The 19,074-nt window shown below is 38.6% G+C and overlaps 1 protein-coding gene across 3 annotated transcripts in view; it reads right to left on the reverse strand.

Annotated features, from left to right (window-relative positions):
- ctnnd2a (catenin (cadherin-associated protein), delta 2a) overlaps positions 1-19,074 on the reverse strand; it is a 279,187-nt gene that overhangs the window by 223,851 nt on the left and 36,262 nt on the right. Inside the window, exons 1-3 of one of the 3 annotated variants that reach the window (XM_042399029.1) lie at positions 18,553-18,831; positions 17,772-17,830; positions 11,056-11,186 (exon numbers count right to left, since the gene is read on the reverse strand). In XM_042399029.1, coding sequence (XP_042254963.1) covers positions 11,056-11,184 — 129 coding nt within the window. In that variant the 5' untranslated portion in view covers positions 11,185-11,186; positions 17,772-17,830; positions 18,553-18,831. Of the gene's footprint in view, positions 1-11,055; positions 11,187-17,771; positions 17,831-18,552; positions 18,832-19,074 lie in introns of those variants that run through there. The other 2 variants (XM_042399031.1, XM_042399032.1) reach the window with 2 other exon arrangements.

Genomic DNA, 19,074 nt, shown 5'->3' on the forward strand with positions numbered 1-19,074 from the left:
CCAATTTTTCTTCAAATCTCCTCATCCTCTACTTGTGCCCTCTGTCCTTTACACTCTCTCTAATCCCACATCTTCTTTCTTTTTCTCACCCCTGTTCTTTCTCTCACTCACACACACACACATTGCAGAATTTCCGTGTTTCATGTCATCTCTCTTGCTCATTCTCTCTCTTAGAGCTCTCCCACTCTCTCTTTGGCCCAAAGCATGGCAGCTGCAGTAGCATGTAGCCTGCCAGCTGCCAGTTATGATGATGGTGACAGTACAGTGGGGGTGCTGGCTGGGTGATGTTGACTAAATGGAACATTGCGGCACCACTGGCAGACACAAACTCAAGCTCAAGCACACTTGCACGTACACACACATGATGCACACACAACAACAGTGCCAAAGAACACAACAGCCTTCAGGCCAGCTAATAATTCTCCCCCAACCACAGCACTTCTCAGCCAGGTTGAGGCAGCTTAACACCACCCTTTTTCTTCCCCATTCTTCCACAGATGCTCTTTTTCAATGAGCAAATGGCGAGGGGATACTGCTTCTGTGACATACTTCCCACTCAAGCTTGCATGAAAATTGTTACAAGTCACCTTGGTGGCTTTTACCTTCATCTAAAAGCCACAAAGTCATCACAAGTTGGTCTCTTACATTAAAACTGCAGCTGACATTAAAACTGTAGCTGACATTTGAGAGTGAATCATGTTTTCTGAAGGCTTCTCTTCAGAAACAAACTTTAAGACTGAATGACACACACAACACTGCTCTCTACTGAATGAATGCTTCACTGCAGTAAGACAGGTTTGGCTACACGGTGTAATCAGATATCTGTGTGTGTGTAAAAAAAAAAAGCATCCATGTCTTTCCTGCTGAGTGTGTTTACTGGCAGAGCAGGGCAATTTCTTCCCTACCTAACAACCATCTCTTAGGTTACAGTGTACTTATCAGTAGACACACACACACGCACACACACAGGCAAGCAGGCACAGGTACACAGCTATACTGCATGCACAGATGAACACATACTATAATGCATACTGTATGTGCAATTAGTTCGAACACACACACACACACACACTTACACAGAGTCCAGGATTTCTGCCTGCCGGCTAAATGATCTGTTCCCATACTGGCATAGTGAAAGAGACAAATGTTGAAGGACACTGAGGACAGACTCAGAGTGAAAGAAGCACCAAACTCAATTTTCAGCCTGAAAACCACTGGCAGAGAGGCTGGCAGATCTGTTCAAAGCACAAAATGCTTTGAACCAGCGCATCCACTCTTTTAATGTGCTGACAGAAGTTTTAACTGTAAGGTGTGTTAGGTAGTATGACAGTCATTTCAGAGTTAACCGCTGCCACAGCAGAAAGAGTACGTATTATACAGGTCAAAAGGTAGGTGCCAAGCACAGTCTTATTCCTTCCTGTTATAGCAGCAAGAAGCCTTATAATTTCCTCTTTTTCTAACATAAAATTCAGTTTTCCATTGTTTTCCATTTTATTGTTTTCAGGTACAACAGATTTATGAAACCCTTTCAAATCATTATTAATTATTTCACAATACAATTTTTTTGTCTGTTATACATTTGCATTTTAGGAGATACAGGGTTTTTCATCAGCTGCTGTATTGACAGTCTTGGGTGTGGGAGGATTCATTTCTTTCCCATCACTCTGACCCTGAGACAGAGTTAATTTATACCTGCTGCAAAACACAGCTGTCAACTGCAGCAATAGACAGGGTATCGATAAAGGGGCAAGGACAGAAGAGGCAGAGGTGGACGGTGGGTATCTGCACACTTTTTGAAGTCAAATTTGATGCTTTTTGAGGCCTTTTTAAGACCTCCACAAAGAAAATGTAAGATCCTGTCCACAGTGGAACAAATCCACAAGGGCTGAACGATATTTTTTAAATCTGTCATTTTATTAATATGAAAAAGCACATTTAAAATTATCAAAATGCAATAATCAAAATATTTCATTCAAAGAATTGTGTTCCAATGTTATGCATTACATGAAACCCGATGCTTCATGTCTAAAAACAAAACCTTACATAACAAAATTCAATTTTGTTATCTAATAATTACAATTCAATTTCTGTTTTGTGAATCTGGTGAGCGATGGATGTCAAAAACACTTCTAAAAACATGTATATTGGCCTCAAGACTGAACACAGACAAGATCACGTCAAGAATGAGTCTAAATGAGCCTGAGGCTGAGTGAAGACTAAGGTCAACAAATATAATCCTACTCCAAGACTAAGCTTTAACCAGCACACAGTACTTTTTAATTCAGCTATTTCAGATTTATACATGATCAAATTTTTAAAAAATCGATTAAGACAATACACTGTTTTTAAACATTCAGGATTAGGAGCTCAATCATCTCAACTACCCTAAAGCACACACTTTATAGAAATAAAAGTTTAATCTAGGCTCAGATTGCACAAATAATCACATCCAAACAACCCGACTGCATGTCACTCATACAGATAACTTTCACTATCTGCTCTTAAAGAAAAACTATTTATCTACTTTTAAAAGACGCAAAAGACCCCACAAAAAGCACATTCCTTCTCATAAAAAACAAAAGATAGCAATAAAAATACCCAACCTAACTCCTGTTTTTAGCCACTACAGCCTACTTTTGTTTAAAATGGTCAGATAAAACCTGTTAAGTTTCAGGTATTAAATACATAGCAGTACCTCGTATTCATACATGTGTATGCTTATAATGTCTTCATGCTGTTTACACTATATTCAGTTGGCCATAACTGTCTGTATGAGTGTATATGTTATCAGGTATCGGGAGGAAGCTTTTATTGTGAAGACACAGGAAGTGTTGTTGTTGTCGGTGTGCATGAAGTGTGTTGAGAACATCGCCATCGCCAATGAAGTAGTTGTCGAGTAACTTCAAAAGGTTGTCTTCTTGTCAGGTAACACAACCACCCTCCAGCTGTGCTGGGTGAACGTAGCATAATTTCTGTTTTCCCAAGGAAACAGGTGTAAACAAAGACTCTGAGGGTAAAGACAAAGACACTCTCTATAGCAGTGAGTGAGGGTAGCAAGTTACTTCATAGTTTACCAGTCACCATAAAACTTAAAAAGAAGAAGAAGGAAGGGAACCACAACAAACATGTTGGGGAAACACAACAGCCACTATAAACCGGACAGTTACAAGTAAGAAGAGTAAAATTGGCAAGAGATCAGCCGGCCAAAAAACTACTGATACATAGTGGTATCAGACAAAATTAAGCCTTGGTCCAACAATAATGAAACAGAAAAAAACAGCTGACTCTGAGATGGAGTCTGCTTTACTCCACCTTTAACATAACTTCCAACACTTCTGCATTTGTTACTATGTTGAAGAGGTAGTTTTGTGTGGGGGTTACATTTTCCTTTTATCACTGATTGTTACTGCAATTCAATATCCACATGCTACTGTTAGAAGGGTGACTGCTATTGTACAGTAAAATGAGAAGACAAAGCCCAAAGAACACCAGTTTTTATATTTAAATGTGCAACATCAAATCCTGTGGGTCAATGTGATTTCTCACCAGTCTAGGCACCATCTCAAAGTTGAATGATTAAAATTAAAACATTTTAAGACATTTTAGATTCTAAAAATCAAATGTAAGCCCTTTTTTATACTTATTAAGGACTGCAGCTACCCTAGGCAGAGTAAAAGATAAATCTATCAGGGTAGAGACGGCACACACACCTACACAAATTTACTTTGAGAGCAAGTTGTGAACAACACACAGACACCTACGCAAAATCACTTTTAAAGCAACTGGTATAAGTGTTGGAGAGAGCCAAAAAAGTTGAGAATATGCACAGTCAATAACCAGAGCAGTAGTCAGGCTTAGTGACAGTATATTAGCAAAAGGAAAGTTTTCAGCTCACTCTAAAGGCCAATGAAGTGCACTCAAATTCCGGCAAAGAAAAGGAGTCTGGAGAATAACCAGCAGTCTAGAGGATAGAATACATTACCCTCTCAGCTCTGAAAAAGACCTTGCTCCTTTCAAATATGCAAACTGAAAGCCCCCATCAGTTGTGAACACTTGATAACTCAAGTGGTTTTATGAATACTTTCAGCTCACATGCAACAAACTCAGAGAGGGATGGACACCGTGTAGTTCAACAACAAGCAGGAAGAGCAAGTGTTTTCTGTTGATGTGGAAGATGGAGAGAATGACAAAGATGGTAGGGATGATCACATGATAACTACAATTTTAACAAAAAATGTTACTGATGATGACAATGATAGTAATTGCTAATTATATTGATAACAATATATGTGATATTGAAGGCTCAATCTGTCTTTTTTGAACATATAAATTACAAATATATTTACTATTTATACATGAATATGGTTGTAGATGGAAACAGGGCATTTTTTCCTGTTAGTTAAATTCAAATTAAAACACACATTTTAACAAATATCATTATTTATTATGTTCACTTGCCCCAAATCACATAAGGATACCACCACGCATGAAGAAAAACAAACAAATCAAGCTTATCTTAATTGGCTTAACTAGGGAAACCTCAAACTTAGGCATGTTCACACGCACACAGCTACACAGACATCCTCTTTCCTTTCTGCACTCTCCCAAACCAACAACTCTCTCCTTAAATAGGCCCTCCAATCAGTCTAGACAGAACCATATTTCTCGCAGGGGTGTTTCAGTTTTCCCGCCTTTAAAAGGTCAACAACAATGTTACTTGTATCAGTTGCAGTATCATTGTCTATATAAACAACACTTTCCATATCCCCTACCATAAGCCAAAATAAGCACAGATCAAAACAAACACCAAACAAAACATTTAACTCAATACACTAAATCCCCCCACACTTGGTCAAACCCATGACTTCACTGGTGATGTCAGCGAGAGCTTAAAAGCAGGAAGTGATTAGGTGATCCCTGTTTAGTTACTCTGGTTTCTCTTCCTAACGTGACTCCTCCTTCTATTTCCTAAAAAGTATGGTGGTTATGGTGAGTAACACAACAAGCTAATACATAACTCAAGAAACTCAATAAATGAGAAGTAAACTTAAAAATGTGTCTGTCTTGATAAAACCAGAAATGCAGATGTAAATATAACAAAACAATGCTAAACACAAACAGATAGTATGTGAGAGCAATGCTACAAATAGCATCATAGTGTTGTACTGGCTAAAACAAACAAATGACAAGTATGAAAAGAAATACATCAGTCTATGTATTGCAGTGTAATGGGATGGTGTGGTCTCACCCACTTTATCACAGTGGTATTTGTATTCTATATATGTAAAGTAAATCTCCATAACCTAACGTATATATAAAAATAAATATACATATACAAAATAAATTGCAAAATGAAAACTGTTATGATTAAATAGGCCACCATTTATATTTTAATGACCCTTAATTAGACAAAAATGGTTTCACTGCTTTACAAACAAAAGCAAAAAAGTCACTTACTAAAAGTAATACTCAACATTGTTATTTCTGTCTAAGCTAGTAAGTCTCCATCTTAAAGTAAAAGTGGATCCTGGACTGCAGTGGCCTCATTCAGGCAGTAATCACATCAGTTTTAAGGGGCTAAATTGTCACATGACTTAATTGTTCACATCAGTTATGATACAAATGGAATAAACTCAAATAAAACTGAGCAGAAGCCCATTGGCAAGGGTTTCCACTCAGCATCTCATAGTTTATTCCATTTGTTTCTGACCCTATTACTACATGCCCTTGAAGAATTGAGGAAACATCAGTAAACAATCAGTCTCCACAAAATGTAACAGTAACAAAAAATCTAAATGTACGTTATGTTACAATATCAAACACATTTAAATGATGCTTGCATGTATTATGACAGGTGTTAGTCTATAATTTTAGGTTAAAAAGAGGGAGAATAAATCATCAAGAAGCTCTCAAAAAGGTATATAATAAAACAGCTACAGCCCTCTCTGGATATAAAAACTCCAAGCTAATAAAAGCACAAGATAATACCTAATGTGAAAGACAGTCATCTCATTTTATTTCAAAGATTGCATCCTGTCAAATGAAGCTCTGGTCATGTCTTGTAACCAGTAACTCTAATACTAATCACTTCTACCCTGTGGTCTTCACTATGTCCATTTTCCTTGTTTTTCAGGCTTGTAAGGGCGCAAAATAGTTACCGTTTCTGATCCCTAAATTACCATTATCTATCATTATGATGTTGATGAAAACAATAAATTGGCTAGGTAATAAACTGTGGAGATGATACACACAAAACATCAACTCTTTTTAGCCAGAGTATTTTTCTCAGGGAAGATTAACTGGCTGCTGGGTGTTCAGAACAGCAAATATAACAGGTTTCATTAAACTCATTATAGGTGGAATCATTAAATCACAGTATCAATCAGGGATAAGGAAAACCATGAGAAAACATGCAGCTTATAATTTAGCAAGAAACAGGGTTAAATTGCCAGGGTGTATTCCAGAAACAGAACAAGACATTAACTCCAGCTAAATGAAAATATGCAAAAAAACTGATAGATTGTAGAGCAAATCAGCACTAAAATTGGCCTCTGTAGAGTTCTCCAGAGGCAAGTTGAGACATGATGCAACGTTGTGCAAAGCATCTTGAGAAACTCAAATGACTCCAACTGTAGCAGTACAGGAGCTGTTAAATAGGAAAATTTTAACTAGAGAAATACAGAGTTGTCATTTGAGAATGTGAAATTTCCCATTGAGCTTGCTAAATTCATTGACCCTCAGCTCTTTGAAGACATGTAATATGATACTCAAGAATGTTCATTATCAAATATAGTGCATGCAAAATATTGCTGAATCCTGAAAAATGTTCTATATTGATTTATTATTTATTTTTTAATTTTAAATATCATGCATTTTTCAAATGTAGTCACACATTCTTGCAATTTATTTCATACTGATGTGATACAAAATTTCAGAAACGACATACAACTTCCCTTAAGTCATATACTGTGAACCTTTGTATGCCTTCCTGGAGAAGATCTGTGAAAAACTGAAAAAAAAGTGGCGCTAGTAGTGATTATGATTGTAATACACAGAGAATTGGCCAGTCCAAAGTTCAGAAAAAAGAGGGGAAAAATATCTAAACACCATTCAGAAAGAGGTACATGCTATTATCACCTCAGCTATACTGAAGCTCCATCCTGTTTCACAAATGTTAATTTCTAGTCCCAGTAACTGGAAAAAGACCTTTACCACTGAAAATCATCCCTTCAGAAACATATGAGTGATGTCATGACAGTCTACACCACCATCATCTTGTCCCCCTTACTGAATACTGCATGAATTCAACGTCAAATGACTTCCCATTCCTAATTGTGTCTCATTATTTCACAGCTAAAAACAGGAAATCATTACATTATCTTGAACATACCGGATGCCACTTTTTCTTTAAATACCATCAACACGCACAAAGACTCACAAGTAGACAGATGGTGTCTACTAAATGGAATCTAAGCCATGTGTGTATCCTTACATGTGGGTATCCTCGCTGAGACAACCACAGTGTGCGTTAGGCATGATGATGTGCTGCAATGGGAGTGGGCCTGCTGGGTTACTGGAGCAATATGTTCATATGCAGGGCCACACACACACACACACACACACAAACATACAGACCTAGTGAGAGAATGTCGGTATGAAACAGAGAGAGAGTGTGAGAGCTATATTTAGAGTTAACCTTTTATCATACATTTACATCATGTATCTATTACACAATTGAAAATGTGCGCACATGAGTGGTGCACACAAAAAGCCACATATCATGGAATCGGTAGAAATCAATGAAAAATATGTACTATATTTAAGATGTGCTGACATGAGGAATATATTAAAATCACATACCACAGTTTTGTGCTGTCCACACTATTAATTATTATGTGCAGACACTCATGTTTGCCTGGTGTGGATTATTCCAAAAATATCATGGTGTTGTGTGCAAGTAGACCTGCGAACAGCAAGTATATCATACACACTGCCATATCTACAAGCATGTCTGTAAGGAGTGTAGGCAAATATAGAAAGAGATTTAGTGGGGAAAATTTTGAGTCAACTATTGCAACTATTGATTGTGGAGGAAATTTTAGAAACAAAATAAGTGTAATAAATGTATCCTGGTGAGACTGCTGTAGAGGCATCATAACAGGGGGGAATGACATACAGCTTAAATGTGAGTGCCAATACTATTTGTGAAGATATAGCAGTCTGCCAGTCCCTCTGATCTTTTAAGTTGATTATCAATTTCAAATGACATTGCCTATGTAGAGGAGGGGTTTTCTGCTCGCAAATGCTATTGAGTAGTTAGTGTAAACCATTCATATTCAGTAATGTCACAGCCCCCTCCTGTGCAAAGCAGCTCTAGTTAAGCAGCTAGGGGGTCAAAGGTTTATCCTTTTGGTACCCAATGTGCCCCAATATCCAGCTGCATTACACATGTCTCTAAAGAGAAAAAGGAGAATGGACTGTATAGTGCATTTCTTTAAACATGATGTGAATATGTTTGGATGAAAACCCCCACAGCATTAAGTATACATACCATTGTGCTTATTTTTTTCCAACATGCTTCCTTGTATCAATGTTGCATTAGTATGATGTGGATCAGTAAAGCTCCATGGATCTGACTAAATCAGGTACACTTCAGTGATTCGGTAATGCAGGAGCACTGAGACATTTTCTGAAGAGGAAAACTACACTCTAGCAGTCACTGCGGCATTTTCCCCCCAAAGGGCTGCTATGTCAACCCAGTCTCACATCAAAATGTGTAACAGCTACGTACTAGTTTCACAATATCAGCTCTAAGATTGGCCTGTGTCCAGGTCATGTGACTGTCAAGTTTCTGTCTGCTAAAACAAACAAAAGGGTTGCCATTACTTTTATTCTCAGTGGAAAATGCATTTTAAGATAGTTTCGGCATTAAAATGTGCTTTGATAACTCTTCTAGCAAGAAATGTGTATTTTATTTTTATTCTTCATTCAGTGAATGTATATGATGTTTAGTTTGTTAGTTATTATGAAAGAAATTATTGGAATGCAACGTTTTCTATCGCATTGAACCATTGTCTTTGCATTGTGTAGTTATCTGAGCTGTTATGTTATTTGTATTATTTTATAGAACTGTCTGATGATGTTCTTTCAATAAAAAACAGATTTTAGAGTACCCCATTGATGACGTATTTCTTCTTCTTTGGATTTTGGACAGACCACATAAGTCCAGTGGGCGGACCAGAGGACCTGCTGCCAGGAAGGGTAATTGCATTTTCCAATGAGAATAAAAGGAATGTCAGCCATTTTGTTTGTTTTCACAGACAGAAAATACGTTTTGCTCTGTGGACCAACGTAGCTATTACATATTTTGATATGAGACTGGGTTGGCTATATAAAGCTGATTAGACTTTTTTTTTTAAATTTTCAAAACATTTTTGGCTACATTTCTGTGATGTTTCCCATTTGGGTAACCTTTGTACATTTGCTCTCCCAAATGGATGGAGGAACTGCAGGTTCAAATCTGGTCCAATGCATGGACGTGACTAAACACTGCATGCTTCAGTAATTCAGTAATTTGAGAACACAGAGGTTCTCTATAGAAAAAAGAAAAAAACACACATACACACAAATGAATGCCATTTGCAAGGGGAAAAAAACTCAAATTGCCGTCAGCATTTGTCCTTCACTCTTTAAGGGTAAATGGAATACTTCATGGTATTAAATTAAGGAGAACTTCAGAGCCAATGTAGATAGGCACAATGATAAATCTATAGTGTATTGCATTTGCTGATGAGCTAAATCTAAATGAAACAGTGTTTTGTTACACAAAGGAATAAGTCCTAGGCTAAACACAAATCACCAAATGCAATCAGTGTGAACTTTTCAGAGGGACTCGGAACTCAGAATGTCACTTCCTCTTGCAAGCAAGGATTACATGCATGTTTGTGTGTGAGGTTGTTTATTTTATACTTCAATTAGGTATAAAACAAACCCAGAGATATATATTGATTTTATCGTGCAAACTTACCCAACAGCACACATGACCATTAGTAACCATGGCTATTGACTGTGACCTTTTTTTTGTAAAACGTACACTCTGACCCTTTCTATGTCTTCTTGCTTTCTTACCCTCCCTTTCGCAGTCCAACATGTTATCTCAGTAGCTTCCAATGGAAAACATGTTAATTGCTAACGGCTTAACTGTCTTACACACATCTCCCTCCTCTGTTACACCAAACCAACCCATCCATCCTGACTTACATCCCCCTATTCTCCACTCCTTCTCTCGCCTCTGTATGTACCTCGTTTCCTTCCCTCTTCCCCATTCCAGATGCTAACCTGAAACCAGCCAGCATCATCGCCCAGCCTGTCCACTTGCAGCGTTACAGCTACCTTCCAACGCTCCCCATTGAGTAATTGCCTTGATTTTAATGACTTTTTCAATTATGTCTAGTTGGCTACAGCTCTCGCCCGTAATCTCCATCATTTCAGTCCATTAAACTCTTGCATTCCCTTGGCACCAATCAATCTTTGGTTTCTTTTTAACACTTAAAAGCAGCAGAGCGCCTTTTCCTCTGAATAACACTGACAACCTTCTGACCCGCCTCGTTGCAAGCTGTTCGAGGGCTGCTATGAGGAGCCCAAAGAGGAAAGAGCAAGAGAAAGAGAGGGAAAGCCAAAATGTGCCATTCTAATTAAAGTGAAACACATGACAGGTTGGTACATGTAAAACACACACACGTACACATGGGCAGCTGTGGCTCAGGAGGTAGAGCAGGTCATCCGCTAATCAGAAGATCGGCGGTTCGATCCCCAGCTCTTCCGGTCCACATGTTGAAGTGTCGAAGGGCAAGATACTGAACCTGAAGGCTGTGCCATCAGTGTGTGTGTATGTGTGAATGAGCATTAGAACTCCTGAGCAGGTTGGCACCTTGCGTGTGTGTGTGTGAATGGGTGAATGTTGGCATGTAGTATTAAGCGCTTTGAGTGGTCAGAACACTAGAAAGGCGCTATACAAATGCAGCCCATTTACCATTTAAATGAGAAAGTTCCTACCTGCTCTTTGACAGAGGCCAGGATGGAGGAGGTCGTCTCTGTCTCAGATCTGTCTCCATTGGAGGCTGGCATCACAGGGGGAACCATGGCCCCCTTCTCCTGCTCTGCAGGCTGGTCTGGTACCGGCATTGCTAATATTAACACACACACAAAGAAGAAACATGGTCTTTAAATGCTTGTAGTACAACTACAGTGTTTAAGTAACAAAAAAATGGGTGTATTAGCAGTCAATGTCAAGCCAGTTTCTAAGCAGCTAAAGAAATCTACTTTGTTTGTAGAGAGGTCTATGTTGACCTCTGCTACTACCTTGAATCTAAGCAGGATTATCCAATCAAGTTGATCTGGAGAAATGAAGTAGCTATATTGCAGCAGAAATGTAAGACTTACGTATTCTTCAATGATTGATTGGACGTTGGTGCATTACTCATGTTGTAAGAAGATCACGTGTTAGAAGTAAAATCTAAAATTACTATATAATTGTACTCAAGTTATTAACAAAACCACCACTCTGATGCACAGTTGCAGTCACTTGAATCATACTGCAATTTTCTTAAGAGCTGATTTTCAAATTAAGAAACTACAAATACAAATACATTTGTCCACAATTCAGATACAAATCCCAGCATCCATCAAAACATATGAAATGACCTGACTCTTTCCGGTGATCTGGAATTACTTCAAATTAAATCCAAGCGGTCTGATATTACATGACTATATTATATTTGTTCTACACAGTGCCAGATACAATACAGTGTGCTATTATAAGTAAAACATACGTTTTTCATCAGATCAGAGGGGCTTTTATTATCTAATAAAGTGTTAAAGGTCTAGTGTGTAGAATTTAGTGACACCTGGTGGAATGGGATTGGCAGATATGGAATATAATATTCATGAGTATGTTTTAATTAGTGTAATTAATTACCTGAAAATAAGAATCATTGTGATTTTGTCACCTTAGAATGAGCCCTTTCTACATAGGGAGCGAGTCCTCTTCCACAGAGTCCACTATGTTGCACTGCCACGTTTCTACAGTAGCCCAGAGCGGACAAACCAAACACTGGCTCTAGAGAGGGCCTTTGGTGTTTTTTGTGAGTTTCATGGCCACAGTAGGTTCTCAGTTGGTTGCAATCTGCAACTAAATCTTACACTCTGGTCCTTTAAATACGAAATTAAAGTCTGATAGTATGAGGGCACCATGCCCAGCTGCTTCCAACTGAGATGATCACCTCTCCGCCCACCAGATACCTGCTGCATTATAGATGTATGACAGAGTATGAGAACAAGGCAGGGGACTGTCACAGTTTCAAATACAAAAGTCATTTTTGCATTATGCTAAAATGCCAGGATCTCATACAAACTTAAATTTGACTGAAAAGGGAGCGAGTAGAAAATGACAGATAGTTAGAAGAACTCCATTAAACATGTCAGTCCGTCATGCGCCCAACAAACCTAAATCTACAATACTGCAGATAAGCTTGTGGCATGTGAATGAGTATTAAAGGGTGGACTCCATTTACAAACAGTAATTAGTCTGCAACACACAAAGTCACACTCTCACCTGTGCCAATGCCATTATGTCACTTCACAAATCGGGGTCCTCATAGACTCGTTAAAAAGTGATGCCCCACTTATCACAATTTTAATTACTTTATTGAGGATACGGGAAAGTGATGCATTTCTAACTGACAGTTCCTTTCAAAGCAAAGTCAGTTATTTGAAAAAAAGAGAAAACTCATAACATGTGGGTGTTCGACCTTCATCAAACATCACCTCTCCAACTGTAGCAAATTAACATCAGTGCTGCATGGATAGATCTGTTTATTCTCTTTGCATTCTGCTGCATTTTATTATTAGGCCAAGATACACAAGTGAATATGATGCTCTACAGGCAGCAACATTTGAGATGCCATAAACAGATACCTTACAATGGTGTCATGAAATCTTTACTCCTTTTATCTTAGCAACACAGATAGACGACCAGCTACACACAATTACCTGCTACTTGCTTATTTATTCAATTAATTTTCAGTTATATAATACAAGGTGATTTTGTGACACTGAAGTTCCATGAATTGACTTTTCCTTTGTGTGTGACTTGACTGCCTGTAGCCTGGTGCTTGATTAGACACTAATTGAAAACACACAGATTGTCTTATAAATATACAGCAGGTCAGTGGTCACTGCAAATCCAGAAACCTCATTAAACTCATTAGCCCTTCCAGTCATTTGTCTTACTCCAAAACTGACACAAGCATGGAAAAGGACGGGTTAGACTGGTTTGACATGCACTGGTTAAAAATAACTGGCAGACTGAAGCTGCTGTTCTGTGGTAATTAACTTTTCTTTTAAAGATTACCACAGACACATACTACAAATTTTTTTCTACACCATTTTACTATTTCTGTTACAGACTGTACATTCTGCACATGATGTGTCATGATGTTGTGTATGATTTAGAAACATTAGAAAAAATGTTTTACCCTACCTCTATAACATTGATTGTAATTGTTTTAAATCATCAATACAAGCCTTTTTATTCTTCCTGCTCGAGCTAGGCGCGCACACTCACGCATACAGATAAAGAGTCAAGAAAATCAGGAAATTGGTCTGCGAGTTTTAGAGAGAACAGACCATAGGGACTGGATTTTGTCAATACAGCAGCCCCGACTTCAGTAAAAGACTAAATAATGAACTGACTGAGTGGGGGATTTGATCATTGAGTCTCTTACTTTACAATTTGCTGCTAGTCTCAGCCCTACACTTTTAACATCTGATGTGGAGATCCAAATCTGTGCAAGCTTTGGTTAGAGCCATACATGCTGTATGCACACACTGGTGCATGTATGCGAGTCTAATCATGGATTTAATTAGTGTTTTACAGTTTTAAGTAGGTTTTCTGAGGGCAAATATTTATTTACAGAGCTACACTTAGAGAGCTAATCAGATAGATGTTGAGGCTAAGTGAGCCATTAGCGACAAGCAAGTCAGTCAGCTTACACAGACAGTAAACAAGTCAGTGAGGACCCAGACAGACTGCAAATCAAACATCCAGTCAGTCTATCAGCCAGTTAGCTAGCCAGCGGACAGACAGCAGGCAAGACAGGGTGGTGTCGGTAAATAAAAGATGTTAGCGAGACGGCCTGCAGATGGTTATTTTCACTCTCACTGACAAACGCCACTTCTGTGTCTGGCATCTCCCCTCCTGAGTGGAGATGAGTCACCAGAGTTTGGCTCCTGTGCAACCAGAACCCCAGCAAAGACCATATTATACCAGCTGGCTGACTGCCGCATTTCTCTTGAATGAGACAGTCAAATGTGTAAGTCAGTGGGCAGAGGAAGGACTCGCCTAACCTTCTTTGGAGTCCTTCAGTTGTTTACTACAGTAAACACCTCCGACAATGAACTGAAGCCCTGACCTGCCACAACAGAATGAACCTACATAAACATGTGCTCCATCAATAATTTAATCTGTGGCTTCTTGGCAATAGATTTGTGGAGTGGTGGATTGGTTTGGTTCCATAAACCATGTTTGCAGCAGTAAAACCTACTGTATTATAAAATAGGCACAATAGGCTTTTCACATGGCAGAAAAATCACAGGTGTGACTAATAACATTAATGATGGCTCTATTCCATTTAGCCTTGCCAGTAAGCCATGCCAGTGCGCTAGCATACACAATACCAGAGCCCCTGCACTGGCACATCTAAATGAAATATAGCTGTTATTAGTTACACCTGTTTAGTGTTTAGATAAGTCAAAATGTCTGTAACAACTAGCTGTGTGCTTTTTTTTGGCATTTTTAGGAAAATGTGTGTTTAACTCTGAATGCATGAGTTATTATTCCAAGCGATGTTTTGCATGCACTGGCTGATCAGATAACCTCTATTATTCCACCGCTTTCTGCCACAATTTTCATTATATTCACTAAACTGACACAAGCAACAAATACAATTACATTTAGTAAACGAAACAGATTTTAAGTGATTTTGATAAGTGCAGTCCGGTAGCCAAAGACCAAAGTCCTCAATCCGAACCCAGCAGCAATGCAATTTTTGAGCCTCTGCATACAACAATACACATTATTGTGAACCATTTATTGTCTGAGAAAGCCAATGATCATGTATAGAGTAGACACAAACCCTTTGTGATTAGTGCCCAGACAGGTGCCGTGTTCAGAAAATTGTAAAGTTGGCTCACTGTGTATTGGCTGCTGTAGAGATAATCCCAGTACCAACACATTTGCCATCAAATGTCACAATACTCCACCACCCCAATATTCTTCCTGGGCTATTGTCGGCAGGCACAGTTGAGCTGCTATTGAATAGATGTGTTGCGTCCTGCAGCATACAATGTAACAGGAACCTCAGCTTAGAGAAAGCTTTTGTAGCTCTGGGGACGCATTTAATTGCAGAGCATTCTAGCTGGTTTGAGTTGTGTGCGGCTTCCCGTTAAACTGAGGAGGGATGATGGCCTGACATTTCATTTGGCTCAGACCTAGATAAGACATGAAAAGCTCAGACAAAGCCTCCTGTTTTTGACAGCATGGTAGAGGACCTAGCATTTAACAGAGTACCTTGGAGAACCAAAGTGTAAACACAAAAAAACTCACATCACAGTTTTGAAGTTTTACTGCTACTAATTTCTTTATAGTGTGCAAAGGAGACGACCGAACAAGCAGCCAAGGAAAAGCTGTATCTTATTCTCTACACCTTGCAGGCACAAGTCTGCTTTCCAGGCTCACAACAACTGAACCATCAAGATATTACAACATACACTATATACTCATCGTATTAGGATAACTGCTTTGTTTTGTCAACACGTCTGCTTGCTTCACTTATTCTGTTGCTAGGTTTCTTTTTGCTCTTTCCCTATAGCTCAATCCATAACCCACCAACTGTATCAATGCTTCTATTCCTGTGTGCTTATATAATTTTCAACCTTGTATTTTACAGTATTTTTCAAGAGAAATTTGAAAGCTTTGTTAGTTAAAGTACAGTATAAATACCTTGGTAGTTGCACCATTGGATTATTTTACTGCATCCTGTCGTAGATAAAGTGTTAAGTTTGCTATATTCATTTTAATATGCGCTAACTGAGCACCAGTGCATCAGTAAACATTCTGTTCTATTGGACTACAATAGATCATTAGGTTGACAATCAAAATATGTCATTTGTCGCCATTGACATTAATAAGGATCCTAAAAAGATATGCTGCATATGCAGAATATTTGTTTGTAAATTGTAGTTTAATTTAATACATTTGATGTACAAATCAGCGTACTGATTAATTAGTGGGAAGTAGTAATACTGCTTAAGGACTTTGGAATTGAACACATTGAGTGCCAACTGGGGGAACAAGCAAGTTTAAAGACTTGACAGACTGTTGGACATCTCACCTCCCAGTTTCCAGGTGTTGAAAAAAGTACTTCTGCAACACACTCAAACAAGAACACATGAATGCAAGTACAAACACAGAGGTTATTCACACCCTGAGTCAGAGGATTTGGCAGGATTGGCCCCTCTGCCCCATTCTAACACCATGACCTGACAGGCCTCCACACCTGCACCCTTCCAGCTGAACATACCTTACGTGAACATTTGCCTGCACACACAAACGCACACAGACATACACATTCAGTGCATACACACACCTTCCTCTGAGGTTTAGTGAGGTCTCCTTTCCTTTTACCCCATGGCCCTTCAGCTGTCAGACTCCATGCCTTGTTGGCTCTACTGCATCACCCTGTTCTGCCCTCTGACCTTATCTTCTCTCTTTATCCTCTTTTCAACCTATTCTGTCTTCTAACTTTTACATTTAAATTCTGGTTGGATGATTGTCTCGCCAGCAGCTTGCAGCAAGCTGTGCCCCTTGGCTGCAATAAGCTATGCAAACATGTTAATCATTGATGTTGATAGACTTTCTTATGGGTAATGTCAGAGTGTTGGTTTAATTTTCTTATTTTAAGAGTCTAAAATAATTTACCTCTCAGTTTTTTACAGGCCACTTGCACTGAGATCTTGTGTTAAGAGCATGATGTCTGTGCATCAAAATTCAACACAAACTCTACAATTTGCTACAATTTTTACTGTAGCAGTAGCTAGTATGAATGAATAATCATGAATGCACTATGGGACTGTATGAATTGTTTATATTTTGCCTCTGTCTTTTTGCCAAATCTCCTGTTCCATCCCCAGCCCAGTTTCCCAAGTATTGCGTGATCAGGAAGCCATTGTCCACAGCATATCTGAGTGGGTGGTTCCTCTGAGGAACACAATTGAAAGCGTGCCTCTCCCCTTCACATGAAAATGACATTGTTGAAATATTTACAGGGCTTTGAAATGCAGCCTAGGTTGGAAGACATCGTGTGATGGATGTACAAAAAGAAGGAGTTTCCTTGGGCATGTGAAATACTGTAGGGGGAATTTGAATCCTCCTGCAGATCTATGCTGAAACACAGTGGGCATTTTTCATGGAATTTTGACATGTCACAGTAGGAAGAAGCACAGGTGTAAATAATAAAAAAGAACACTGGCTGAATTCCATTGACAGTAGCTGCTTTGATTGGAGGATTCTGGTATTGTGCATGTGGGCTTACTGTGACACTGTCATTACTTACTGGCACACCTGTATAGAGCAGAGCCATTGTTAAGGTCATTAGTGACGCCTGTGACAAGCCAAAATGTCTGCTATGAAAAAGGCCAACAGTAAATCTTACCTTCTTCAGACCAAGAGGATATCTTAACTGGCAGCAAGGGATACACAGACTAGATAGCGCTGTGGATCAATGAAGAGTATAAGAGTTAGTCTGTTGCTCAAGCCTGTCTTCATTTATTACCAACTGTTTTAGACTAGCTATTTGAAATAATCCAATAGTCTATCCAGCCAAAATTTGATATGATTTTGAAATAATAATATGAAATAATACAAAAAACATTCAGCAGATGTTCATTTTTCTGAGTCTGGCAGCATAAAAATCCTTACCTACTAAAAATAGCCATATTTAACAAAGACACATAAAGCCCAATTAACACTTTCATGTTTACCTTCACTCCTACTGTACATCTAACAAACACACAATGCAGCTAACACTTAACATTCCTTCAGCAGTCTCACTCCTGCACACACAGCGCTAATTACACAAAAAGGCGGCAAGGACAAAGACATATGAAAACTAAAATAACATAGTCCCTGCTTTTCAGAAATTCCCCCCAAATCTGGCAATAAATATGTTTATAACAACTGAAACCTAAATCCTGTAATCAAAGAAAATTAGCACAGTTACAAAATCTAATGTCTGAGATAATGCTAGCTAAGTTTCTAAAAATATTCCTAACAGCAGTGATGAGCCAAGACTTAGCATGTTAGCTAAAACATTTAACTACAAACTTTTCACAAGTCACAACTACACAAAATATTACACAACACTTCCCTCGTCATTTCCATCCGTCTTAAAACAAGCTACAGTGTTGAAAATAATGATGATAATTTTGCAATACCTGTGTGGATCAATGAAGACTTGAAGTTACTGTCTTTTTGATCTAGCCAATGCTAATTAGCATTAGCTCAGACTAGGAGCTCACTACCCAATTGATCCTCGGAAACGCAGGGCGCTATTACGTCATCTAGGCATTCTGGAAGTAGGCTGTATGAAGGCTGTTGTTTATCTACCATCTATGGGGTATTCTTACTGTTCAGAAAGGCAAAAACTAAAATAAAAGCAGCAGCTTTCACTATCCCACGGTATACAACTGGTAGCATTGTATATAACTGTGTCAATTTCCATATCAGTCCTTGCAAGGACCTTTTTATATTCAATTAAGGATTTGAGCTGTAGGCATTTGGCAAACTGTAACAGGGTGTGACGTACAAATAAGTGAGGAAGAGAGTATCCACATGACCTTTAAATACACTTTGTGACTAAAGACTGCATTGATCTTTCAACCACACCACAGGCGCCATCAATATGGACAGAATGCACTCCATTATGTTTCCTATAGGTCTTAACAGATTATTAGGGT

The sequence above is a fragment of the Thunnus maccoyii genome, chromosome 21 (assembly GCF_910596095.1).
Source record: "Thunnus maccoyii chromosome 21, fThuMac1.1, whole genome shotgun sequence".
In the NCBI taxonomy this organism is placed as follows: domain Eukaryota; kingdom Metazoa; phylum Chordata; class Actinopteri; order Scombriformes; family Scombridae; genus Thunnus; species Thunnus maccoyii.